This window comes from Pristis pectinata, chromosome 3 (assembly GCF_009764475.1).
Source record: "Pristis pectinata isolate sPriPec2 chromosome 3, sPriPec2.1.pri, whole genome shotgun sequence".
NCBI lineage: Eukaryota > Metazoa > Chordata > Chondrichthyes > Rhinopristiformes > Pristidae > Pristis > Pristis pectinata.
Genome location: NC_067407.1, coordinates 48,089,406 through 48,116,262, shown reverse-complemented (window position 1 = coordinate 48,116,262; position 26,857 = coordinate 48,089,406). Strand labels below are relative to the sequence as shown.

The following is a 26,857-nucleotide window of genomic DNA, read 5'->3' as shown; positions in this document are numbered from 1 at the left end:
GTTAATTAATTTGTGAAGGGGATCATAATAAGAGAGAATTTTACATTAAAGTTGAATCTATATGAAGGAAACTAAAGGTACGAGGGGGCAGATTGGTTGTGGTAGAGTAGAAAACTATATTAAAAGGTATGATAGTGGACTGGCAAAAGCTAGCACTTGAAGAAGCAATACATGGTTTGCAACAAACATGCATTTCCTGAAGGCTAAAGGATGCAACTGGAAAATTAGTCCAACCACTGATTATAGAAAAAAAAATTAAAGGTAATAGTATTAAATCTAAGGAAAAGTTGCCAGAAAAAGTAGCAGACATGAGGATTGAAAGCTTCTTATAATTGGGCAAAGGATAACCAAGAAGTTGATTTAAAAATCGTCTGTTTCTAGTACACTTTCATGTTCTAAGAACTTCCATAATGTATAGAAATGAAAAGACAAGTAAGAAAATGTGGGTTCTTTACAGGTAGAGGGGAGAATTTATAATGGGGAATAAGTAAATGAGTGAGGAATTAAATATTTGGTCTTTAAAGAAGACAAACAGAAACTCCCAGAAATACTGGAGAATCAATGGTCCAGTGAAAATGAGGAAGAAAAAAATATATTACTAGAGAAATTAAGAAATCTAAAATGGGTAAATCCCAAGGATCTGAAGATCTACATCCCAGAATTTTGAAAGAGGTGGTTGTGGAGATGGTGGATGCTCTCATTATCATCTTCCAAAAATCTATAGACTCTAAAATGGTTCCTGCAGATTGGAGGGTATCAAATGTGACCCTACTATTTAACAAAGGAGGGAGAAGAAAAAAAATGAGGAACTATCAACTTCTTTGATCTGACGATGGTAGTTGGGGAAATGCTGAAATCTAAAGGATGTGATATCAAGATAATCATATATTTGATCAGAGTCGATGTGCATTTATGAAAGCAAAATTGTATTTGACTAGTTTATTGGAGTTCTTTAAGGAGGTATCTAGTTGAGTAAATGAAGGGAATTAGTGGATGTGTGGTATTTGGATTTGGGCAACGGTGGGTATGTGGTGGTGGGGGGAATGCAGTTATGTGAGGATAAAAAGATAAATGTAAGCATATTTTAAATGGTGGGATATTTGTAGGCATTTGTTGACATTCAGACTTACCTGGTTGTCACAGTACACAAGTCACTGAAAACTGCAGGTACAGTAAGTTGGCCTTTGCTCTTGTACTCTAATTCTCTAACAATAAGAATATCACTCAATTATATAGGGTCTTAGTGAGACCACATCTGGTCTACAATTTAGTCTCCTTGCTGAAAAAAAGATTTACTTACTATGGAGGGAGTTAAGTGAAGATTCACCAGACATTTTCCATGGATGGCAGGTCTATCATATGAGGAGTAATTGAGACATACAAAATACCTAGAGGACTCAACAGGGTAGATGGAGGGAGGATATTTTCCCCTTAGCTGAATCATTGAGAACTAGGGTAGGGGGAGACAGTCTCAAAATAAGGTGTAGGCCACTTAGCAGTGAAATGAAGAAAAGTTTCTTAACCTCGATGGTGGTAAATGTTTGGAATTATCTACCATGGAATTCTGTGGAATCTTGGTCTTTGATGCTGTTCAAAAATTAATTTAATTGATACCTGGATGTTGGGGGGAATTGAGAGATGTGGCAGGAGAATTTAAATCAAAGGAGAAAATTGTTTTTATTTGCAGTACGAGGCATTGATTAAATTCTACCTTAATATTCTGAAGTCTTATAATTACACAAAATGTTACCGTGAATGTAATTTTTGGAAACTGGGGCATTTTTAAGAAAAGGAAGATTAGTTTGTACTCTTTGAAAAAGGGGGTAATTCCACAGCTTAAATGAGGTTTTAAGAACACAAGCAATTCACAAAGCTAATGCCAGCAAACTTAAAATTGTAGTGAAGCATTTAAACACTAAGGACAAAGTTCGTGCGTGTGTGTGTGTGTGTGTGTGTGTGTGTGTGTGTGTATGTATATAAATAAATAAAAGTTTGGGCCAGGTGTAACGACATGTCAGGTAGCTCCCTAACATTCAAAGAGTTCTGAAATAACTTATCAGAGAAAATCATTTGAGATGAAAACACAAGTGGATTCAAAGGGTCTGGAGTGAGAAATGATCAAGCTGTTTACTTGAAGATGGGGAAATGTGCTAATCTATGTTAAGGATGAAGCTTATTTGGCAATGATTCTCGTGTTCTTAAAAATTAATTACTTTTCTCTTCCAAAGATGCCCAAGAAAATGATGTTCTCCAAAGAAGCTAAGGATGGACACGACCTGAATGGATTTGAAATGTATACCTTCCACTGTGTGACCGTTTTCTGCTTTTCCTGAGAAGCAATGAACTGCAGATAGTGACTTTGGAGAAATGTCGATGACAACAGAGTGCACGGCAGAAGTGATGCCATCACAAAATGCCAGTCGCTACTTCAGCTACACACTGGAAAGCCACACGGTGGAGGCCTTTAAAATAATGAATGAAATACGCTTAAATAAGCAACTCTGTGATGTGACACTCAGGGTGAAGCACAATACTCTGGAAGAAGAGTTTGTTGCACACAAGATTGTTCTCGCCTCTTGTAGCCCTGTTTTCAAGGCCATGTTTACCAATGGCTTGAAAGAATGTGGAATGGAGGTCATACCTATTGAGGGTGTTCACCCTAAAGTAATGCAGCGTTTAATTGAGTTTGCATACACAGCCAGTATTACAGTGGGAGAGAAATGTGTACTGCACGTTATGAATGGAGCAGTTATGTACCAGATAGATAGTGTTGTTAAAGCATGCTGCAAATTCCTGGTGGAGCAATTGGATCCAAGTAATGCCATTGGTATCGCTTCATTTGCTGAGCAAATTGGCTGCAGTGAGTTGAGTCAAAAATCCAGAGAGTATATATACCTGCACTTTAGTGAGGTAGGTACAACTACTGGTTATTTTTAATTTTGAATGGGTCTGTGAGATTTCTGTTGTGCTTTTGGAACATGAGAATAAGAGAAGGCCATTAAGCCCCCTGTTTGCTTCATTGCTCAGATCTTGGCTTATTGCTACCTCAGTTCCATTTAACCATCCTTTCTTAAATACTTTGATACGCTTGCCTAATAAAGATTGACTGGTCCTGAAAGTTTCAAATGGCCCACAATCTTAATTCAGATATCAACTTTTATGTTGACAGTAAGGTTGTCATTGTGCGTGTTTGGACTTGCTCTGGGATGGTTTGTGTAAAAAAAAAAGTAAGCCTATTGCACTCTATTGAATAATTGATGAATTAGGCACAGGGAACTGGTAAAGAAACAATTTGGGGACTGAAGTTGAATAGATGACATGATGTACATGTGAGTATTGAAGGGGACATTTGGGTCAGCAAGAGCAGAGAAGCTGAGTCAGTTGGATCCTGGTCAAGAGGAAATGGAAACAAAAATAGAAATTTTAAAAAATCTAAGTTTTTTGAAATCTGAATTATGATGCACATGACCATTCCGCATAATTGGCATCTTAGTTGGAAATTGTAGCATTGCATTTAAATTATTGGATTAATAATCCAGATTGTAGATATTTAAATGTAAGTATCATCCCCTGCTGCTGGAGAATTTAAATTTTGTCAAAATAATCTGGAATCTTCTTTAAAAATGCTAGCATTAGTAATCGGGCTTCCATCGTAAGACTAGAAGTGGGGATGCTTGCTAATTGCACAATGTTCCATCCCATTTGCAACTCAGTTGAAAATGAAGCATCCATACCTTTTATGGAGCAAGACCTAAACAACATTTGGGTGGCAAATAAACTCATGCCACACATGAGAGAGGCAATGACCATCTCCAATGAACAAGTCTAACAACTAATTATTGACAATCAAAAATCTTAACATTGCTAGATACCTCACCATAAACATCTTGGAGGTCACCAGTAAATCAGCTGGTCTAACCACATAAATACTGCAGCTACAGGAACAGCTCAGAGTAGCTCTTCTTTAGTGAATAGCTTGCATCCCAACAATGCCACTATCTGCAAGGCACAAGTCAGGAGAGTGTTAGAATACTCTCCACTTACCTGGGTGAGTGAAACTCCACCAGTGCTGGAAGCTCAACACCCGATGTAATGGCCTGCTTGATTGACATCCAATCTATCACCTGTAATGTTCAAACATGGGCTCTGTTACTACAGTGTGTATTATCTACAAGTGCATTGTTGTTACACACTTATGCTACTGTGAAAGCACTTTCCAAACCTGTGACTTTTACCACCAAGAAAGATAGGAATAGCAGGCATATGGGAATACGAACAATTGCAAATCATCCTCTTTTGAAATACCTTGTTCCCTCATTGTTATTGGATCTAAGTTCTTGAACTCCCTACCCAACATTAAAATACTGTAGTCATTCTAAAAAGCAACTCATTTCAAACTTCTCTACAGTAATAAGTGCTAGCTTTGTTAGCAACATCCACCTGTAAATGAATTTTTAAAGTAATGGTGAGCTCACAGTAATGGTGAGTTAAAGCCTAGGTGGAGCATTTGTGTATTTTTAGGGAAGGGCATCTGATGCCCATAATCTGATCTGGACTATGTGTGGCTCCACCTACAGCAATGTTCTTCTCTGAAATGGCATGTCTCCACCATCTTCTCAAATTAGGTTTGTTGACATTGCCAGAGATGCCCTATCAGATTTAAAAATAAGGGTGGTATTACATCTGTACTTCCATACATCATAGGCAAGGCAAAAATATCTTTGTTATAACATATCTATCAAATGTCTGGGGTGGCAGATTAAGTGAGTCTTTCACAAGAACGATCATCCTGGATTTTTTTTTCCTACAACAAATGATACTGATTTTTATTTTCTTTCCAAAATGCACACAGGAAAGAATAGTTATAAGTCGTGAATCAACCAAACACAGAAAACAAACCAATTACTTGAAAGTGATCTGCAAATTCCTTTAATGTTATTTCTTCACTGACTGACAAGAAACAATTTTATAAAAACCTGCATGAGAAATAATTGAATATTTTTGTGTTTTGGAAACAATTGAATGAAATTTGCCTTTGCAACATGTCTTCCATTTTAATGACTTTAAGCTTGCCCCCTTTTGGTATACTTTTGCATGTATTCCTGATGACTTCAGCATTACCTCCCTCTGGCTCCCTTTCCATTTCTGCTCTGAAGACTCCAAGTATTGGATGCTCTCTTGCCTCTGTGCCAGCTACTACTCATTCTGGTCTTGTAGCAGTATTTTGAAAAATGCATCCATGAACTGGGGAAGAAAATGAGGGACAAATAATTTTTCTAGAGCAAGAAGTGTTCAATAGTACTAAGGAACTATATTATTTTAAATAATAATGTGGGGATAGATATGGAGAGTGGGTGTTGATATAGGGAAGACTTTAGGCAGATCCCACTGAGCCAGGCATGTAATTTGTTGCGATACAGAGCATCTCGTGCTGTGAACAGCAAAAGTATCTTGTACGGTGCACTAAGGGAGCCCTATCCTAAAAACATTTCAAAGCTTTGACAGCTTTTAAAGATGTGGGGGTCATTTAATATTTTCCATATGATTCCATTGCTCAGGGATACTTTAAAGCAATTGAAAGTGAAGTAAATTTCTAACTTTCTAAAGAAAATAGCAAAACAAAATTAATGTTGAACTGAAATTTTTGAGGTTTCCTCTTTGTAGGGCAGCAGAAAAGGAAGCAATCCCCAATGAAGTTGATGCGGCATTTGAGAGCTGTTTTTCATTTTCCTCCCCAACATAAATGCAGCGGATTGTTAGCAAGACACAGCTCTGCCACTGATGATTCCTGCAGAGAAGCAAACTGACAAATTTGCATTCCGAACCTATCAATGAGTTCCGGACTTGCACAAATTCTGAACATCTGTTTTTTGACAATGTGTTTGCAGAATTCCCAGACTTGCTTCCCTTTTAGTTTAATGTGCCCATATGTTACTGATAAAGAGGCAAAGGGGAAAAACCAGGAAAAGAAGGCACCAAAGAAAATGTTGCATTTTGCAACATCAATTTTACTGGAGAAGTCTAGACTTATTTGTGTGTAATTTCAGAGGAGATGTACAAATTGATGATGAATAATTTATTCAATGCTTTCTGTGCTGCTCATGTTGAGAGTTTGTTGGGTTAATGGAACTTTTTTTTTGTCTAATGTTTGCAGGGTAATGGAAAACTTATGTAGCTTGTTGTAACATTCCATTACTACTTTTCAAACAAAAACCAAACTAAACTGGGGTGGCTTCTTGTGACCTCCATATTATTCCTGAATTTTGCTGAAACAGATCACACTCCTTTCCTGTACATCTTTGTACTCCATTAAGCTAATGCTGGATTCAAATCCAAGTTTCTAAGCTGCAAGACCATGTGAAGCTTTCTTTACCTCTCCATTCCCCTATTACTTTTATATTGAAGCGATTTATTGTGATGCCTCTTTGATTTCAACGCTATTTTGAAGAATGTCCCACTGAGTAATCTATAGGAGCTGAGGAATTTTTTTGAACAGAGCAGTTGTACAAAGGCTCAGTAATTCTAGTAGACAGGAAAGCTACAGATATGTTTTTAACGCTTAGACTAGTCATGGAAACTGAAGTATTCAGTTTGTGTCTGGCCTTCCATTTAAAAGTGGCGAGAGGTTTTTGAAAGAGTGGAGAGAAGGAACAAAGTATTGCCGCTGATGGAGGATTCATCTTTCATTGTGATGTATCATCTTCCATTTCCCATTCCTAAAACTTAGCAGTTAAATGATGGGCAATTTTTCTTCTTTTAAACTTTCTTGTTCAAGATTTCCATGTGCAAATTAAGACTGGAATTTGAATGTGTCTCAGTGTTGGGAATAATGTGCATTAAAAAAGCTTACTACTTTTCCTGCAATTGCTAGGACTTGGTTTCATAACTTAAATTTGTCTTTACATTTTTTTAAAGATTACTATTTAATTTTATTTGATCAGTTTTTAAATATCTATAATGATTTTTGCGAGAGTAATGTTTAATTATATTTCCAATAGGTAGCAAAACAAGAGGAGTTCTTCAACCTCACACAGTGCCAATTGGTCAGCCTGATCAGCCGTGATGAGTTGAACGTGCGCAGTGAATCTGAAGTCTATCATGCTTGTATAGAGTGGGTGAAATATGATCCAGAGAACAGGCATCCATACGTTCATGCATTACTGAATGCGGTAAGGTGCCATTCTCTGACCCCAAACTTCCTGAAAACTCAACTGCAGAAGTGCGAAATACTCCAAATGGATTCCAAGTGTAAAGATTATCTTGTGGAAGTCTTTAAGGAGCTGACATTGCACAAACCAACCAAGGCATGCCCCTGCAGGTCTCCAAATGTTCCTCAATTAATGTACACAGCAGGAGGCTATTACAGGCAGTCACTGAATTTTCTGGAAGCCTATAATCCTCTGGAGAACTGTTGGATCCGACTGACAGACATGCCAATGCCTCGAAGTGGTTTAGCTGCGTGTACAGTGCATGGACTTCTGTATGCAGTAGGTGGAAGAAACAATTCGCCAGATGGTAACACTGATTCGTCTGCTTTGGATTGTTACAATCCCATGAACAATCAGTGGTCCCCCTGCACACCAATGAATGTTCCTAGGAACAGAGTAGGAGGAGGAGTGATTGATGGAATGATCTATGCCGTTGGTGGATCTGAAGGCTGCATCCATCACAGTTCTGTGGAAAGGTTTGATGAACTACATTTCAATATACATTTTAAATTTTTTTCCATTTTCAGCACCCTTTCTTCCTCCCCTCATTCACTTTCTCTTGAATTTGCATGTTCTGAGTCTTATTGCAATGCCTCACATCCTTGCTTGCTGCTTATCCCAGCAGTAGACCAAGTGGGAACGCGTGTGCACCACTACATCTTAATATTGTACATTACCTACTTCAGCACTCCACTATCATGAAAAGACTGGAAACAATATATATTAGAATTTGTTTTGCTGACAAATCATCAATGCTAATCTAGATACCATTCCAGTAGCTATTAGATTTTCTTTGTTTGATAAATTGACTTGTAGTGTGTTGGTAATTTCAAAGCCAGTTCTATTAAGTGAGAGGACCAGTATTTGTTTTTTTTCCTTGAATATGCGAAGATTCAGTACTGCCCACTCTTACACTGCAGATTAGAAGTTATTGCTCTGGATCATAAAATGACATGTTTGAAATGTCTAATTATAATTCTGATAGTACAAAATATAGACAACCTGAATTATTTCTGTTCTCCTAACCCTGTGCTGTGCTTAATTTGATAATAACTCCAATGCCTCTGACTTTAAGTACGGTTAACCAACTTTTTTCAAAAACTGCTATCTTCAACATTGCTTGTATTCCCTAATTCACCATTCTAAACGCGGGCACCCTTCTGAATTGCGCTGTCCTCAAGTGGTACCTGTTGGGTGTAAAACTTAGTGACGATATATTGACTCTTGTTCATGAGGAGTTCAGTGTTTGTAGAGAATATTTAGAACAATAGTGTATGTACTTACAGGTATGATCCAGAAAAGGACCAGTGGGAGTTTGTGGCTTCAATGTCAACCAGTAGAATTGGTGTCGGTGTTGCAATTGTAAATCGCCTTCTATATGCAGTCGGTGGCTTTGATGGAACAAATCGCCTCAATTCGGCAGAATGCTATCATCCTGAAGATAATAGGTGGACTACCATTGCATCAATGAACACTGTTAGGAGTGGAGCAGGTGAGCAAATTGGAGAAAATTCATGTTGTTCATCAAGCATGGCAGGGACCTTGGCGTTAATATAGAGAGGGAACTAGGGGTGTACATCTGTAGTTCACTGAAATTGGCAACACAGATAGCGTAGCTTGGTATGCCTGCCTTCACAGGCCAAGGCTTTGAGAATGAGAGTTGGGACATCATATTGCAATCAAATCATTGGTTAGACTGCACTTGGAGTATTATGTACAGTTCTGGTTGCCACACTTCAGGGAGAACGTGGTAGCAACAGAGAGAGTGTAGAAGAGATTCACCAGAATCCTCCTTGGAATGGAGGGATGTAGTTGTAAGGAGACATTGGATTTATTATCAGTGGAATGTAGGAGGCTGAGGGGATGACTTTAAGAGATTTATAACATTTGAGGGGCACAGATAGGATAGATAATCAGAATCTTTCTCTCAAGGCAGTGGAGTCCAGAACTAGAGAGCTTGGGTTTAAAGTAAAAGGAGATCTGAGGGGTAAGCTTTTCATAGAGAGTGGTGAATATCTGCATTGAGCTGCCAGAGGAGGTGGTAGAGGTAGATATAATGGAAGTATTTAAAAGGTACTTTAGACAGGAAAGGTGTAGAGGGATACTAACCTAATGCAGCAAATGGGATCAGTGGGGATGGCATCACAGTCAGCATCAACAAAGTCACTGGAAAGTGCCTGTTTCTGTGCTCTATAATTCCATGAATTTTAAAAGTGATAATTATAAAATAATGATCATACTGGAATAATTAGTGAACAGTGCAGAGTGGAATTGAAAAGATTACGATAGACAACTGCTGGAGTGGCTGGATTCATTCTGGATGTGCCCTGGCATTTAACTGTTCCAGTCAGTTGTGAGGGACACCTCAGGGAATGTCTGTCAGACCAGTTCACTGGAGAATAACCCTGGAAATTTTATAAGCTACAGCATCTGTCCCTGTAGGCAAATAGATGCACTTTTCTGTCCCCTTCCCCACTATCCCTGAATTTACAGCACCTCCACAAATGTGGGTAAAACACACTAGTCGTGTGCCAAATGGAATAGGTAATGTACTGTTTTTCATTGGAATTTTGGAAGCTTTAGGCAGTCTAGAGCCCTTACCTGGGAACATTAATGACTCTACCCCAAGTGTGCAGTTAGGCTGCCTCTCAGCATGTTAAGGATAGGTTTAGTGGAAGTCATTAGGGACTCTCTTCCTGATTCAGCTGAATTTGAAAAAATGCCAACAAATTACCCAGACACCAAAGCCAATGACTCCTGGCATGTGTTTAAATGTACTGTATGTCACTTAATTCTCCTGAATGTTCACTAATGTTACAAAATACATACAGTAGAATACAAAATAAAGACATTTGAATATATCCTGTTTATATGAAAATAAATCTGGTCTATACTAAACTTGTGTTGCATTACTTGGATGCAGTGAGATATTGGAAGATTTACAATTATGCTTAACTCTAAAATACTTTGAGAAGACCAGACATCACATCAGATAATTGCATTGAACTTCTCAATAACTGTTCATGTGATAAGTTCAATAAGGTGCATTCATTAAAATGTCACATATGCAGAGAGATCAAGTTCACTTTTAATGCTTTCCCAGTAGAATTGAATAACCTGTTCACTGCTCCTTGTATCAGCTGATATATGAAGGTATAGGAGGAGTGATCGTCTTCATGGAAGCATAGCTCAGCATAAGAACATAAAAATAATGCGTACAAGCAGGAATGAACCATTCAGGGTTAGAGGTGATCTTTTCCTCAGGGTCCTGTCGTGCACAACTTCATATTCCTTGGTTCCCTTTTATCTTAAAAACCTATGCATTTCTGTTTTGATCATACTTGATGACTGAGCCTCCACAGCCCTCTTGAATAGACAATTCCAAAGATTCACTGAATGTTCTTCTCTTCTCAGTTCTAAATGCCTGACCCTTATTTGTGCCTCCTGGTTCTAGACACTCCAGCCAGAAGAAGCATCATCTTTGTATCTAACCTATCAAACCTCATAAGAGTACTATGTTTTACCAATGTCACTTATTTTTTTGAACTCTAGAGAATACAGCCCAACCTGCTTAATTTCTCCTTGTAGGACAACCCCACCACCACATGGAGTCAAGCGTAAATCTATACCTTCAAAAAAGAAACAAATTGGGGAGCGGGTAGAATTATGAACTGGGTCTAGATAAAGGACTTTGTGTTTCTATGTAGGTATCTGTGCACTAAAAAACTCTGTGTACGCAATCGGTGGATATGATGGTGTAAATCAGCTGAACAGTGTGGAGCGATATGATGTCGAATTGGACAAATGGACATGTTTAGTGCCAATGAAACATAAACGCAGTGCTCTTGGAGTAACTGTCTATCAGGGCAAAATTTATGTACTTGGTAAGTTTCAATATTAAACCACATTGTTTCAATTTGCCCTTGCAGTGGAACCATGCCTTGGTTCATGACTTGGAAGTTGAGTGTTTGTGCTTTTAAATAATTAACCTTCTCACTTGACTTTCCTGTCAAAGTCCCACGTTTGTTTTGGGAAATTATGTTAGGAAAGTCATCTCCCTGAAATCTGAAGTTTCATTAATATCTTTTTCCTGGTTAGGATTCTAGGTATGCAGAGAGATAAACAAGATATACACTGTAGATGCAGGATATTTGGCCTTTATTGTGACTTGTAATTATGACCATTCATTCTGAGCCTTTCAACAATTGGGAGTAGAATTTTTATTGACGTTGTTCTGTTCTTTCATAGGCTTTTAAATATTTTATCCCACTTTAATGTTCTCATTGTCTGAATTTTAAACTCCTTCCTATCTTATCCCCTTGGGAATTCGAGTTGAATCCTCTCTAAATCATTATCCACATTTTGCATACAGTACCCCGATGCTTCACATTGGGTTTTAATTAAGATTTTGAATAGACTCATTCTTCACTTTTTTATGGATCTATTGAAGTCTGTTACCTATCTTACATTTCTTATAAACCTCCAGAATCCTATAGCTTTTCCTTCACAGCCTCATCAACAGGTAATACTGCCTTTTAATGTCCTGCTAAATGTACCACCAAATCTCTCTGCTTTTCCGTAGCAGTGAACCTTGTTCTACTTGGCATATAATTACTGCCCTTTTACTGAATCAAAATGCCTCCCTTGTTTACTTGAATTTTGACTTATACTTACTACATTTTAATGCCCATTTCCCCAATATTTATCAATATCCCATTACAACTTCCTTTGATTGTCTAAGGAATTTAGATGAACTTCCTATTTTGGTATGGTTTGCATATTTTTGCACCACTTCCTAATCATTGAAGTACAATAAGCAGAAGTGATTTTCAGATCTGAACCCTGTGGGATACCACAAGCTACCTTCAACCAATCCAGAAAGCTTTTCTCTCCGTGTTCCTGTTTCTCTTTTACCCATCCACCTCCCTCAATTCCAGTTTCACATCCATTAATCTTTTCAAACTATCATTTTGTTCAAAGGATTTTTTTTTATCTGTATCCACTGAACTGTATCCATCTACCAATAGCTTGCACTTCTGGATTGTCTTTCGTGGCTCGTGCTTTCTGGTGTAGTAGTTGTGACAATCAGATTCCTCTGGTTCAACATTGCTAGAATATTTTTAAGTGGCAATGAAGAAAAATGAATTAAAGCACCAGAGTAACTTGCTTGCTCTCCCTGCATACAACTTGGGATCTATTACACTCATCTTGAGCAAGTAATTAGTCGTAGTTTAACATCTCAACAAAGAGAAGGTACTTTCAACAGTTCATTCCTGCTTTCCCATACTGGACTGCAGTGACTTTCTTAATTAGGCGTGCAAGTCTCAGGAATGGGCCTTGACCCATGACTTTGGTTTATTCACAGTATTTGGATAAAGATGTTCAAAATAAATAACTGAATTCATTCTATCAAAATGAACATGACTAGTATTCTGATTCAAGAGAAGAGAGTGCCAGCACTAAGTTATAGCAAGGTTTACACTATTTATTTTGTGTATGCACGCATTGAGGGAGCAGGTATTGAGATATTTGCAAGTCTTGACCCTACTTGGGGATAAAAACATGAATTGCAGGAATGTTAAGTTTTAGTGAATGTAATCTGTCTAAGCTTTAACTTGATGTTTGTGCATAGGTGGCTATGATGGACAAGATTTCCTCAGTAGTGTGGAATGCTTCGATCCGGACACTGGCCAATGGACAGAAGTGACACAAATGACCTCTGGGAGGAGTGGTGTAGGTGTTGCTGTCACAATAGAACCGTGCAATTTGGCTCAGTGCTAATGTTCCTGATCTCTGGATCAACCTCAATCTTAATAGTTCTCTTGGACTTTCTGCTGTGATCACCTTTTTTTTAAAAGACTTTACCAGCACTTTAGTGCAAATCCCATTTTCAAATATGGAGAGCTTTTTGCACTTGTTTTTTCTGTAAATCAGAAGAAAATTTATATAAACTCTGACAATTTGACATTTGATAACTAATAAGGAACATAAATTCTGAACCGCACAACCAATCCAATTAGAGATCTTAATGAATACTTGTTAGATATTCACAGGTGGGTTTGTGTTGCAGGGCTTGTCTTGCTCACCAATCTGAAATCTACAGTGTTTATCACCTATTCCCAAAGACAATTTCCCTGTTCTAATGAGGATGGCATCTTGTAACAATATGCTAATTACCTAAATTAATTAACTTTGATATTTGCAATTACCCACTTCTTGAACAGCATGCACTAAATAACCGTAATAGACGGGCATATGGTAGTAAATTGAAGCAGGAGCCTGACTGCTCCACGTATGAGTGCAGAATCCAGGTCGGATTACATTAGCTGCACAGAGTTAGAGGAGGAGCAGGGGGATGGGCACTAGAGCGAACATCCATTTAAAAGATTTTCTCTTTGCTCACTACATCTGTTTTCTCTTGTGCTCTGTTGAGAAGGGGAAGTGTAATTTAACTGCGACTGTTTCCCAGTGCCATACCACTTTATTTTGCACTAGTACTTGGGTAAAAACATCCTTAAAAAAAATAATTGAATCCATTCTAACAAAATGAACATCATTGACTTAATTTCTAAGACAGTATTTTTAATAAAATATGTTCATTTTAATAAATGTTGTATTTAATAAATTCATTGTAATATTGTGATTCACAGCATGTTCTTTTCCTGAGCATGACCAGAGTTGCTTATGTTTAGATTTCTAGCTGGTTCACTTTTCATATTTTCCATGTCTATGTGCTGAAAATGATGGTGACTTTTTACCTGATATTAATTTAACTGTCAAATCCAGCATTGGGAACACTTGATGCCACATTACAGGATTCGGAGAACCTTGTTAAACATTCTGACTTTAATTTGCCAATTGAAAATAAGGTAAGTGTGCATAAAGACAAAATGCTGGAGGAACTCAGCAGGTCAGGCAGCAACGATGGAGGGAAATAAACAGTCAATGTTTTGGATCGAGACCCTTCATCAGGACTGGAAAGGAAGAGGGCAGAAGCCAGAATCCAGCATCTGCAGAATTTCTTGTCTCAGTGCATATATAAAATACTTACAAAGGAAAATGTGCTAACCCTCTAAGCAACTAATCACCCTTTCTCTCTTCCTGGTTAAAGTACCTTTAGCCCTTACTGAATGGAGAACTGACCTATTGCTGCCAATTTTCACTCTGGGATTGGACTCTGATTAATGTTAGAGGACTGAAGGTTTGATTTCCCCCATTTTCACGAAACTTTAAAAATTTATAAAACATGGAAACTTAAATGAGGTCTACAGATTTTGGTAACTTTTTAATAATGTATAATTATGGGTTTCAAAAATAAATGCAGAGTACAAAAGCAGAGGTGATAAACCTACAAAAATTATTAATCAGATGGTTTTGGATGTGCTAATTTCGGAAGGATGTCAGAGGTAAGGAAAAGATATCAAAGAGATTTGCTGATCTGGTTAGGATGAGAGGCTATAATCACAAGTGGCGATCAGGAGACTCTCTACCAGTGTACATCAGGCTGTGGGGAAAAATATTATGATGATGATATTCAAACCCTGAGTTTGATCAGTTAAATAAGGGGGGGGGGGGGCGGGAACTGCTTTCTGTTGGTCAGTAAGGAGTTAAACAAAGGACAAAGCTAAGATTATCAAAATAAAGAGAGATTCAAGGTTTGTATACCCAGTGGTTTGCTATACTCTGTCCTATCAGAAATAATAGTGCAAGAAAATTCTATTACTGATTTTTTTTTTGTAAGAAAGCTATAACTATTTGAAATGGAGAGGAGACAACAGACTGTATGAATAATAGGACTAGCCCCACTGGAGTGAATTACTTCCCTTATAAAGTACTTGTAGGGGTTTCTTCTGTCTCCAGCTCCCTTCTGTCTCCCACTTGAATCCTTTCTTATGACACAGCTTATGCTACAATAGTCAAAAGTTGATGTAAAGCAGCAATTACCCCAGTCAAAATGGGTAACTACAACATCCCTGTTTCTATTAGTTACCCCCTTTGATTATCTTTGTTTTAATGTTCATACCCTTGTGCTTTCTGGAATTTGCTTTTATTGGTTTACTGTTCTCTGCTTTACCCTAGTGATCTCATAGCAGTGGCTTGTAATTTGCAATTACTTTGTAGCTCTGCTAATCCCTCTAACATGAGCAGTGCAATTGACTAATGTGGCCTTTGGAAAAGGAGTGGGAAATAAAATAAGCTAGATATTTGCAATCAAATGATCACTCCTGAAAGTAGGTGTCTAATGAGTCCAAGTTATAATGCTCACTGTTAATTAACCTGCTGCTATTCAAAGGGAAGGAAACATGAATAATGGCCACCAGTGTGAAATATTGTAGGATACCCAACAGCTATGGAATTAGACCTGCCGTCAGCAGTGGGTAGGATGCTGAAGTGTCGGTAAATTCCATAAAACAAATGGATAAGCATGGAATTGCCTTGAGTGACATAACTTGCATTTATCCTATCAAGTGAAAGTTGTATAGACTAATTTGTGCTGCACACATCAATCAGAAGACTTTTTCCCAGATCTGTTGCGTAAACAGTAATAATCTGATCAAAATAAATCCCAGTTGAGCGGATGCTTTTTAAATAAACTGAAGTTCATTTGCATTTTCACTTTTTTTTTAAACCGGAATGTGTTTCCAGATCTTTTTTGTTGTTCTCGAGGAGCCTTTGGTGTGCCCACTTCTGAAAGTTTAAGAGCCATTTATTGATAGAATGTGAATACCACCCCCCCCCCCCCCGCTGAAATGGGGGAGAGTCAATCAGTGGGGAATGGAAGTATAATATAAAAGCATATCATTAGAGCACAGAGGCACCCATTATTTTATGGACATATTTATAGCATCACAATACAGCAGTGAAGGATAGCAGGATTGAAAAGTTTGAGTGGCTGGACTGCTCTTTGGCTGGAAAGGTGACAGTAGCATTATTTTTTTAACCATTGGACTATTGTATGTTGGTGTAGAAGACATTACTAGTGTCTCCCAATACACTGTCCACTGCAGGATCAGGGAAGTTACAAAGGCTGCCGATGCAAAGAAAAGGAAAATCATCTCCTTCCCCCTCCCCCCAAATAGGGAACAGCAGGGAACACATGCACCAGACTTTGGAAATATGAGCTTTCCCCTCGCGCAGAGTGTGGCTAAATTGCACCATGTCACATTAATGGTTCGAGAAAGCTCTATGAAACTGCAAGCTGTTGCATTCCCCAAATGTGTGGGTTGTGTGCAAACTCATCAAAAATAAATCTTTATGATGAATACCAGGAAACCCAAGGAATTGGCAGGACTCATCTTGCTACCATCAACTGTGCATGCTGTATTTGAGCTACACAGCAAGACCAATAGGTAGCTTTTAGAGAAGATGCTTTATCCCCTTTGCACCTGGCTCCTCAGCCTATCAGAGCTACACAAATAAGGAGCAGCACTCTTACAGAGAGAGAAGAGCATCCACGTGGACTGCCGTGGAATCCACCATCATTAATTGAGCAGGAGGAAGAAAAGTAGGCTCTTTCTGGCATTGTCTTGGAGATTCATTGGGGAGCCTGGGTTAGATTCTTGAAGTTCAGGTAATGAGCTAGACCCAGATAGCATTTAGCCTTTGGCAGATGAGTGGCAATTAATATTCATGTCACACTGATGGAAGACAATGACCATCTCCAGCTTGTCTTACCAACCTCCCTTAAAATTCACCAGCAATTTCATTGCTAAATCCCCTGCCATCTATATCTTGGGGAGGGGGTTTGCAGAAAGTTCTCTGGGTCATATGTATAATTACTGTAGCTAAACCAGCATCATCAGATGCTGAATATTCTGCAGCAAGGTGTTCAACTTTTGAATCTATAAAGCCTTTCCACCATCAATGAGGCACAACTTGGGAATGCTCTCCACACCCTTGGATTAGTGCATTTCCACAACGCTGGGGAAGTGTGGCACCATCCAGGATTCCATCCACTAACGATACTCTCCACCACCGATGCATCATGACTACGCATACCATCTACAAAATGCATTGCAGATACGTGCCAAGATTTTTGACAGTGCCTAAAAAAAAATTAATCACCTCCCATCACTTGGAAAGATAAGGCAACGAATGATTGAGCAAACCTTTACATGTCAGGTTCCAATTTTCCTTGCATCCTCACTGAACTGTGTCTCTATTTCCTTACTCGTCTCCTGGTCAACATGCTTCAATTCCTGACATAAGAGCATTGTGAGAATAGCTTCACACGCACTACAGTGGCTCAAGGGGGTACCTCACCATCACCGTTGAAAACCAATCAGCAATGATGATTAAATCCTACCCTGCCACCAATGCCTTCATGCCTTGACTGAACAGAAAAAGGAATGAATATTCCTCACTCTGTTCAAGTACATTACCTATCTTACCTCCCTCTGTTGCTGATTATCCTGTGATCTGCTTGACCACAATTGACGCATTCAAGTCATCATTGCAATCCTAACTGCCATCCATCCACTTACCTTTGACAATTTAAAGTGTTTGGAACATCTTGAAACATTATATAAATATAAGTTAGTTATTCCCTGTGGAAAACAATGTGCTGATCTTCCATCTCTGTTTACTACCAGATAGAATTTTGATCAAAGAAAACATTATAACCCAGCCCAGTACCTGAGTGGGAAACCTGACTGATTTTTTCTCAGGTCCACTAAAGCCAATTGGAAGTGGGGTGGGGTGGGGTGGGGTGGGAGGGGGGGCATGTCCATGATGTTTATGGCCTGGAATCTTCAATAAGAAAGACAGAGTCAATTGGCCATGGTTTTAGTGTCTCGGGTGTTGGAACCTTTGGTTTCAATGCAGACCTGGAACAGTGGCTGAAAATTCTCAGGGTCATCCTGCTCCATTGAACATTTAGATCCTGGAGATCCTGTCATTAAAGTTCCAGTTTTTGGCATGACTCCCCTGTGGGTCAGCTGAGAGGAACCTGTCGGCCAATCTGATTGTATCAGCTTATTCAGCTTTCAACAACTAAGAGGCAACAGGACTTTTACCATCTCCCAAAACATTTTGCCATAACTTCCACAGGGTTGATTTTGCTGACACTGGAGCTGCCTATTTTGAAATTTTGTTCTAATCACTGGACTTATTGGTATTGAGCAGATTTCTTGGCGATGAGTTGGAGAGTAATTGGTAGGGAGCAGTTTGTTTATTGAAGAGATGAAAAAATACTGAATTTTGATAGTTTCACACAAAATGGAGAGCAGCATTATTTTTACTCATTTGTTGAGATGTGGGTGTCATTGGTTAGGTATGTATTTGTTGCCCAGCCCTAATTGCCCTTGAGTGGTAGTGAACCACGTTTTTGAACTGTTGCGGTCAGTAGCATAGCGGTTAGCGTAACACTAACACAGCGCCAGCGACCCGGGTTCAATTCCCACCGCTGTCTGCAAGGAGTTTGTATGTTCTCCCTATGTCTGCGTGGGTTTCCTCCAGGTGCTCCGGTTTCTTCCCACATTCCAAAGACGAATGGGTTAGGAAGTTGTGGGCATGCTATGTTGGCACTGGAAACGTGGCGACATTTGCGGGCTGCCCCCAGAACACAAGTGTCGCCAAGATGCATTTCACTGTGTGTTTCGATGTACATGTGACTAATAAAGATATTTTATCCCATCACAGTAGTGCTGGGTAAATCATTCCAGGATTTAGATCCAGCAACGATGGTATGCGACTTGGAGGAGAACCTGCAGATGGCGGTGTTCCCATGTGCTTGCTGCCCCTTGTCCTCCTTGTGGTAGCGCCTGCATGTTTGAAAGATAGTCTCACAGTAGCCTGGGTGAGTAACTGCAGTGAATTTTATAAATGGTACAAACTGCAGCTACAGTGCACTAGTGCTTGTGGAGGCGCTCACAATTTAGACACCAGTCCCAAATATTGTGAGGAGGACTTTGTAAGGTCAACCCTGGGCTGGGAGTGACTTTGCTGATTCTGAATTTGGTGCCTAGATTAATGCCAAGCTATCCATTTGATTTTATTCTTTTTCTGCTTTAACCTCTGATACAACCCAGTGGCTTGCTAGGCCATTTAGGAGGGCATCTAGGAGACAAACACTGCTGCAAGTCTAGACTCAGGTGTAAGACAGACCATGTAAGGATGGCAAATTGCATTGAAGGGCATTACGGAACCAAATGGGTTCTTATCAACAATCCAGTAATTTCATGGCCAACATCATTGAGACAGCTTGTTTTAAAATAATCCAGATTATTAACTGAAATAAAATTCCTTAGCCACCTTGGTGGGATTTGAATTCAAACCTCCTGAGTGTTAATCCAAGTACCTGGGCCACTAATCAAGTAAATTAACCACTATACTACCAACGTACCTTCATTGAGAAAAAAAGATTGAGATTTAGGAATATCACTTTCTGGTGTTCTGATTTCAATCCAGTGATGTTTTCTAGGAGAGGTATATCACAGTTACACAGGGGAACAATGAATACTCTGCTATTTATAAACGTGTTTCTTTGAATGTGGAGCTAAAACAACTTTGAATAGAATATGGACTAGATAATAATCTGAGCTGTCTATATACCTAAACTACTCACCTGGGAATGCTGAAAAGCTGACAGACTTTTGCCAGAAACATCTATGCAGCCAATAAACGTCCTTCCCAATGATACAATCCAACTTGAAACAGATCACTGTTTCAGATAGGTTCAGCTCATAGGCTCCTGTGCACCACACTCTTCAATCTCCTGTACTTTCTCTAAAGTGTATGATATAGTGATGGTACTTTTGAGATTTTGTTTTCACAAATTGTAGACATAGTTTCTGTGATATATGAATTTAGAATTAAGATACATATGAATATATATATATATATTATATATAGGTATATATACCTGGTGTGACATGTGATATGTTTCCTATTTCTTATAGTAATCAACTGCTCTAATTTAACTGGACATAATTTTCTGAGTGAGATTGCCATTTAATGCCAAATAATTAATTTTCAACTGTTGGTCTGGACCATCTCAGAAATAAAACTGAGACTGTCCAAATTAATTACATGTAGCAGGATTTCATCTTGGTTCCAGAAGTAAGAGACCAGGAGCTAATCATCTATACCAGCAAGTTCCCCATATATGTATATATAAGTGAATTAATTGCTTTTGTGCAGACTAGAACAGGACAAAGTCTCAGTGGTCTTGTTGGTGACTTGTAAAGCTTCTGCCTCAATACCAAAGAACTAAAGAACTGACAAATTAAAAAGAATTGGTATTGGTGTTGGTTTATTATTGTCACTTGTACCGAGATACAGTAAAAAGCTTGTCTTGCATACCGTTCATACAGATCAATTCGTTACACAGTGCACTGAGGTAGTATAAGGTAAAAACAATAACAGAATATAGAGTAAAATGTCACAGCTGCAGGGAAGTGCATTGCAGGTAGACAATAAGGTGCAAGGTCATAACAAGGTAGATTGTGAGGTCAAGAGTCCAACTCATCGTATAAGGGAACCATTCAATAGTCTTATCACAGTGGGATAGAAGCTGTCCTTGAGCCTGGTGGTATGTGCCCTCAGGCTCTTGTATCTTCTGCCTGATGGGAGAGGGGAGAAGAGAGAATGACCCGGGTGGGTGGGGTCTTTGATTATGTTGGCTGCTTCACCAAGGCAGTGAGAGGTACAGACAGGGTCCATGGAGGGGAGGCTGGTTTCCATGATGTGCTGGGCTGTGTTCATGACTCTATGCAGTTTCTTGTGGCCCAGGGCAGAACAGTTGCCAAACCAAGCCATGATGCATCCAGATAGGATCTTTCTATGGTGCATCGATAATTTGTTTTTTCCAATAGCTTGGTGGATGAATAACCTGCTGATAAGCAATATAAATAAGGAAGCTCCCAGTTTTGATCCTTCAATCGTTTTACCCAATTGTAGCCTGAGGAACAATCATTGGTCTTGACATCTTTCAGCCCAGAAGCAAAGGACTAAAGTGTACAGATTTCTATCCAGTAACAGCTGTTGAAAGAAATCACAAGTGCATCTCAGATGAGGTGGGAGAGACTCCTTTGCACCTAGAACTTGGAGCCATTTCAAGAAGTAAGGCTGATTCAACACAGATGGACTGAACCTGTAGTATTTCAAGAAGTAAGGCATGTTTTCTCACTGCTTTTCTGAGAGCAACAGATTATTAATATGTAGACTTTCTACTAGCTTCTGTTGTCAAAACACGGTTCTAATTTGCAGGATCTTTCATAAGTATGAAATCGTAGCTTTCCTACTTCATATTGTCACCTCATATCATCAAGTGTCTTTTGAAAGTCGAATAAAGCTCAAGTGTTAAATTGCATCCTCCAGGAAAAGAAAGGTCTTGTTAACATGTATAGCATGACCTCTCATTTGTAAATCAATGCTGGATTTACATCTCATCTTCATTTCCAAAAGATGACCCTGAATTGTGTCTTTAACAATACTCACAAATAGTTTTACAACATCTGAGGTCAAGCTTACTAGTCTAGAATTCCCAAATCCTCTTATTAATTGGTGCCAGGTTAGCTGCTTCTCAGTCATCTGGGGTCTCCAAGGAATTATTTTTTTTACAGAAAACCTTATTATACAATCAGTGTCAAGTACATTACCATCAATTACAAATGTTTTCCTTCCAGTTTTCTGCCTCTTCTGAAACTGCTGATTCATGCTACAGCAATTTCCACATTCTGCTCTCTGGTGCATCAGTACATCATTCAAATGAACAAATTTCCTGATCCTGGGCTATTCAACTATTGACAGGATCACAGAAGATCCTAAAATATTTGTACAAGTATATTTTTAAAAAATATTTAATAAAGTTCTAGAAGTCTTTTCTTCCTCACCTAGGTAATATAAGAACACAGAAAGTAAGTGCTGGTGTCAGCTATACATCCCTCTGCCCTCCTCTGCCATTCAATAAAATCATAATGCCCAAACCCTATTGATTGCAGTTAGTACACATAGTCCTCAGACATACAGAATTCTTGCCTGATTGAAGATATTTCTCCTGATTTCAGTAATAAATTGCTGACTCCTTGAGATTTTGAGCTTAGCACTAGATTTCCATCCAAGGTAAAACAATCACAGATTTCCACTCTGTCAGGCCCTCTAAGAATGCCATATGTTTCAATCAGATCACCTCTAATTCTTCTGAACTACAGGAAATAAAATCACTATCCACTCTGTTACTCCCCATGTGGCAGCCCTCTCATCCCAGGAATCAATCTAATGAACCTTCCTTACGTTGCTTTAAGAGCTGCTGAGGCCAGAAGTCATTGCCTGTTTGCTCCTCTAACTGAGATGAGATAAATTTTAATCTGGCACCTTTTGATCTATGTAACATATTATTGTATTTGGTAGTGTCTTTATCCACTAGAGTCCTCTAAAATGGCACTGAAATAATTCAAAGAACAGATGCAGGTAGTTTTCAAATGCTGCTCATAAAAAATGGATACATGTTCTAAGGCCAGAAACATTATAATATTCATACAACACTAATAACTAGATAGAATGGGATGTAGCATATTTCCAACTTCTCTGGAATAAACTAAACTATGAGTGGAAGAAATTTGCCACGTCAATGATTAGATAAACCAGAAAAACACTATAGGTTATCTTTGATGAACAATGGAAATCAGAACAAGAATTGTTGTATATCTTAAACATATTACTGAACACACGGGGCTTCCCAATGGTTTAATGGTGTAAAGCATTACCTGTTTCTTGTAAAGAATAATAAAGTTAAAGAAATTCCCAATTTCAATTGGTATTTGATGCTAAGTTAATTGCTCTTAGATTGTGCCTCACTGGTGCAAGTTACACTGAGCATCAGTAGAGGTGTATGTAGCGAATGTGAAAAAAAAAACATATTTCTGGCACTACAGAACTGTATGCCAGGATGAGTTTCTGAAAAGTAGTTAACATAAACAGAGGGAAACTGGAAAAAGAACAAAAAAATCTCATCTGACCGTAGGTTTTCCTAGATCAAACCCTTCTCAGCAATTCCTCAGACAGTGCCTCTAAGGGTTCTTATTATTCTTGTGACTGATTCAGATGATCTTACTATGCTTTCAATCTATCATTGCTGAAACAAGCTCTCCTTTCTGAATTCAGCAGGTACAAACTGGAACTGCATTCTGCAAAATACACCATCGAAAAGATATTCATGCCAAAACAAGTGAATGCAGAATTTGAAATTTGAGTCTTCTTCCTGTGTCTACTTGTTAGCCTAAATATAATCTATCATTTTAAGATTTACTTTCAGAACAAGTAGGTTGTTTTGTCTGTGTCTAAATAAAACAAAAGGATTGTTGAAAGCAGGTTGTACCTACAGCACTGACTGCAGATTTCCTGTGGCACTACTGGTGATTATTCACAAAATCTAACTGGAGGTTGTATCTAAAACAATAACTTCAGATTTTTATAGCATTACAATGTTAAATATTTCTAAAATATTAAATGCAAGATTCCTAAACCATTAACTGTGACCATTCCCTTAGTATAAACATAGATAGTACCATTAGTTCTGTTTACAGAGTAAATTGTTCCTATTAGTAACATGAAAAGCAGATAGTTGCTAGATGGTTCAAATTTGAACCATTCATGGTGTTTTATCCCTGACACATTAACAGCAGACTACTCTTATAGCTGTAACTTGATTGTACCCATTGCATCAACTGCAGATTTTATCTGCAGTGATAATTGCAGATAGTGTGCTGTCCTTTCCATATGTGTGATTTGCAGCTACCACCAGATGGCACTTCATTCACACTTTAAATACATCTCTTTGGTCCTAAGGTGGAGGGTCCTGATCAAACATTATTCTTTACCACTATGTGCGTTTTTCATAATGGTTCCATCTCCCACATCTTCCTTTAAAGATACAATGCAGGGTTTTAAATTTGGTGTCTAATTTGAATTGTTTACTTTATATTGGGACTGCTTCAATAAAAAAATGTTTGTTGATTAAAAATAAATCTTTTATAAAATATGGAGTTTTAACATATTTTGAACATAGCAGCTTACAATAGGGCCAACGAGAAAGGAATGCAAAAATTTAATATGAACTTGATTCCCTATTTATTTCGTGAACAAGAACAAGCGAAAGGGTGTGAGAAATATGATTAGAGGGAATGCATGAGGTTGGAAAGAGGAGAGAAATAGCGAGTGTGGTGAGAGATTGTGGGAGTGTTGAAACACAAAGAAGAGAAAGAGCAGGAATGATGAAGATGAGATAGAGAAAGAGGGAGGGAGAGTAGGGCAGGGTGCCAGGGAAATAAAAGGAATGAGAGAATGTGAGGGGGTAAAGAAGGGGAAAATGAGAGGGAGGGACAGAAGTGATGAAGTTGGGATGAATAGAGAAAGGAAGGAAAATGGGTGAGAAGTATACAGAATGAAGGAAGGAAAAAAATGAGGGAGACTGACAGGAAAATAGAAGTGGTGTAAATGGGAGGGAGAATGAGAGACAGAGGTGTGTATGAGAGGGCTGCAGTGAATAGGGTTGTGGGTGGATACTGGGGTTTGGCTAAGCAGGGTCTGAGGGACACACAGGTCAGGGCCAACTGTCCACCTTCTCCTCGTATCATCTGTGCTGTGATCAAGGCTGCCCACCAGGACCACTGCATTGCCACCAGGGCTGGAGGGTCACAGAGTGTCGGCAGAGTCTGTCTTTTGCAAACTTGATCTTCAATAAGTCCTCTCTTTTGACTCGATACCAATCCACTGCACTGAATGTTTTCAAAACATTTTGTTCCACAAATTACTTTCATGCTGGAATCATTTAAGAAGAAAATCCTTTGGTGCAAAGAAATAGGATTCCAGCTCTTGTGGCGTGGAGTTTACTTCCAACCAGATCAAAGGCAGGTTATTTTTTTAATAGGGTTTTTTTGGGGGGTTAGTTTTACCCCTCCTGTTTAGCATTCTGTGGTTCCAAGACCTCCTTCAGTCCTTCTCTACCTGTTTTATTTTCTCCTTAAAAAAAAATTAGCTTTGTCATTGAGGCGAGAATTTTCATTTACAAAACTGTCTGCAGGGGAAACAGAAAGCCTTTGCAGGAGGAGGTTTTTAAAATGTAGTTGACGAGGAAAAGTTTCCACAGGGAATTGGAGAGCAATGCTGATGTCAGGACTCCACTCTTGTTGGTGTGGTGGGGCTTGTGGACAGACTGAGATGTGCAACCTCTGCAGTTTAGCATCAAAGGAGACTATGGCGACTTTTCTAAACAGGGACAATGCTCTTCCAGTGAATGGAACAAGTGAAGATCTGTGAAGATAGCTGCAATGAGTGAGCAGGGTTAGGTATAGATCAGTTGAAGGAGCCAAGGAGGAAAGCTCTGGAGAATTAAATCTACAGATGAAGAAGGTGCAGCAGAGGGTTTCAGCAGAGATGATATTTGAGGAACGTGCATAGGTATGAACATATAAAGGTTGGAAAGGTTGATTTTGGTTAGGTACTGTATGTGGGTTTGAAGCTACACATCCGACCAGACAACAAGTTTATGCTAGGTTTTGCCCAAGCTAGCAAAGAGGTGGCCAGAATCACAATAAGCTGTACTACAGGCTTATAACATGGAACTACCAGGGCACATTTGAATTTCTCCCTACTTGTGACCAGACACAAATGTTTACATCAGGGTTCCCTGGATAGAAATCAGGACATGAAGTTGTCCCAGTTTCACCTCCCTAAAACCTTGACATCATGACACCAATTGTAGTTTTTTTCTGCTGCTGTCCTATTTAAGATTAAGATTTAAGATTAACAGACTCAATACCAATTGGAGACAAAATCTCCTGATTTGCATCTCTCACAGGAAAATCCATCTAGTGCAGTCACCAGTACCACCATGTCACTGGCCACGTCCTTCTGATAATGAAACAGCACGGTGCCATATTCTAGGGTCTGAAGGAAAGGAATAAGAAAACAGATGGTTCCTCCATTCGGCAGAGTTTCTGATTTTCATATTATATTGTGGACAGAGGTCCAGTGGAGTCTAGATGATGACACAAGATTCTGCAGATGCTGGAATCTGGAGCAACACACATAAAAAAGTACTGGAGGAACTCAGCAGGTCAGGCAGCATCTATGGAGAGAAATAAACAGTTGACGTATCGGGTTGAGACCCTTCATCAGGACTGAAAAGGAAGAGGGCAGAAGCCAGAATAAGAAGGTTGGGGGAGGGGGAGAAGCACATGCAAGCAGGTGATAAGTGAGTCAGGTGAGAGGGGGAAGGTAGGAGGGTGGGAGAGGGGGGAGATGTGAGTCTAGTTGATTATGGGAAGGGGTGGCATAGGAAAATGGGCAGGCATGATTTTTCCTGCTTTACTTGAAGAACAAATAGCTTGTGAAGGACAATACTTGCAGAGTACTGAGGTTAGCTGCCTGTCCTTGAGGCTACAAACAATGCCTAGTTCATGATGGTGGCTGAACTTGCAGGTTCAAACTGCAGTTAAATAAATGCTGCACATTGCACCTACCTCATTGGTCATCCTAGCACCTTTTGCCTTTCCACAGATTTAATTATTGTTGTGGATGTACTGTGAAATTATCCAAGCACAATTACTGACAGTGAATTCCAAGGATTCTTGTCAGTCTGCAGGGCGTTGGCATCTGTGGTGGGAACATGCATCACCTGGTGTGCAGCAAATCTGTGTAACAAGGAG

The 26,857-nt window shown here is 39.0% G+C and overlaps 1 protein-coding gene across 2 annotated transcripts in view; it reads left to right on the top strand.

Annotated features, from left to right (window-relative positions):
• keap1b (kelch-like ECH-associated protein 1b) overlaps positions 1-13,850 on the top strand; it is a 30,953-nt gene extending 17,103 nt beyond the window's left edge. The window contains exons 2-6 of one of the 2 annotated variants that reach the window (XM_052011453.1): positions 2,229-2,914; positions 7,003-7,684; positions 8,495-8,700; positions 10,916-11,092; positions 12,841-13,850. In XM_052011453.1, the coding sequence (XP_051867413.1) occupies positions 2,368-2,914; positions 7,003-7,684; positions 8,495-8,700; positions 10,916-11,092; positions 12,841-12,989 (1,761 nt within the window). In that variant the 5' untranslated portion in view covers positions 2,229-2,367 and the 3' untranslated portion in view covers positions 12,990-13,850. The remainder of the gene's footprint in view (positions 1-2,228; positions 2,915-7,002; positions 7,685-8,494; positions 8,701-10,915; positions 11,093-12,840) is intronic. The other variant, XM_052011454.1, reaches the window with a different exon arrangement.
• The last annotated feature ends 13,007 nt before the right edge of the window (positions 13,851-26,857 follow it).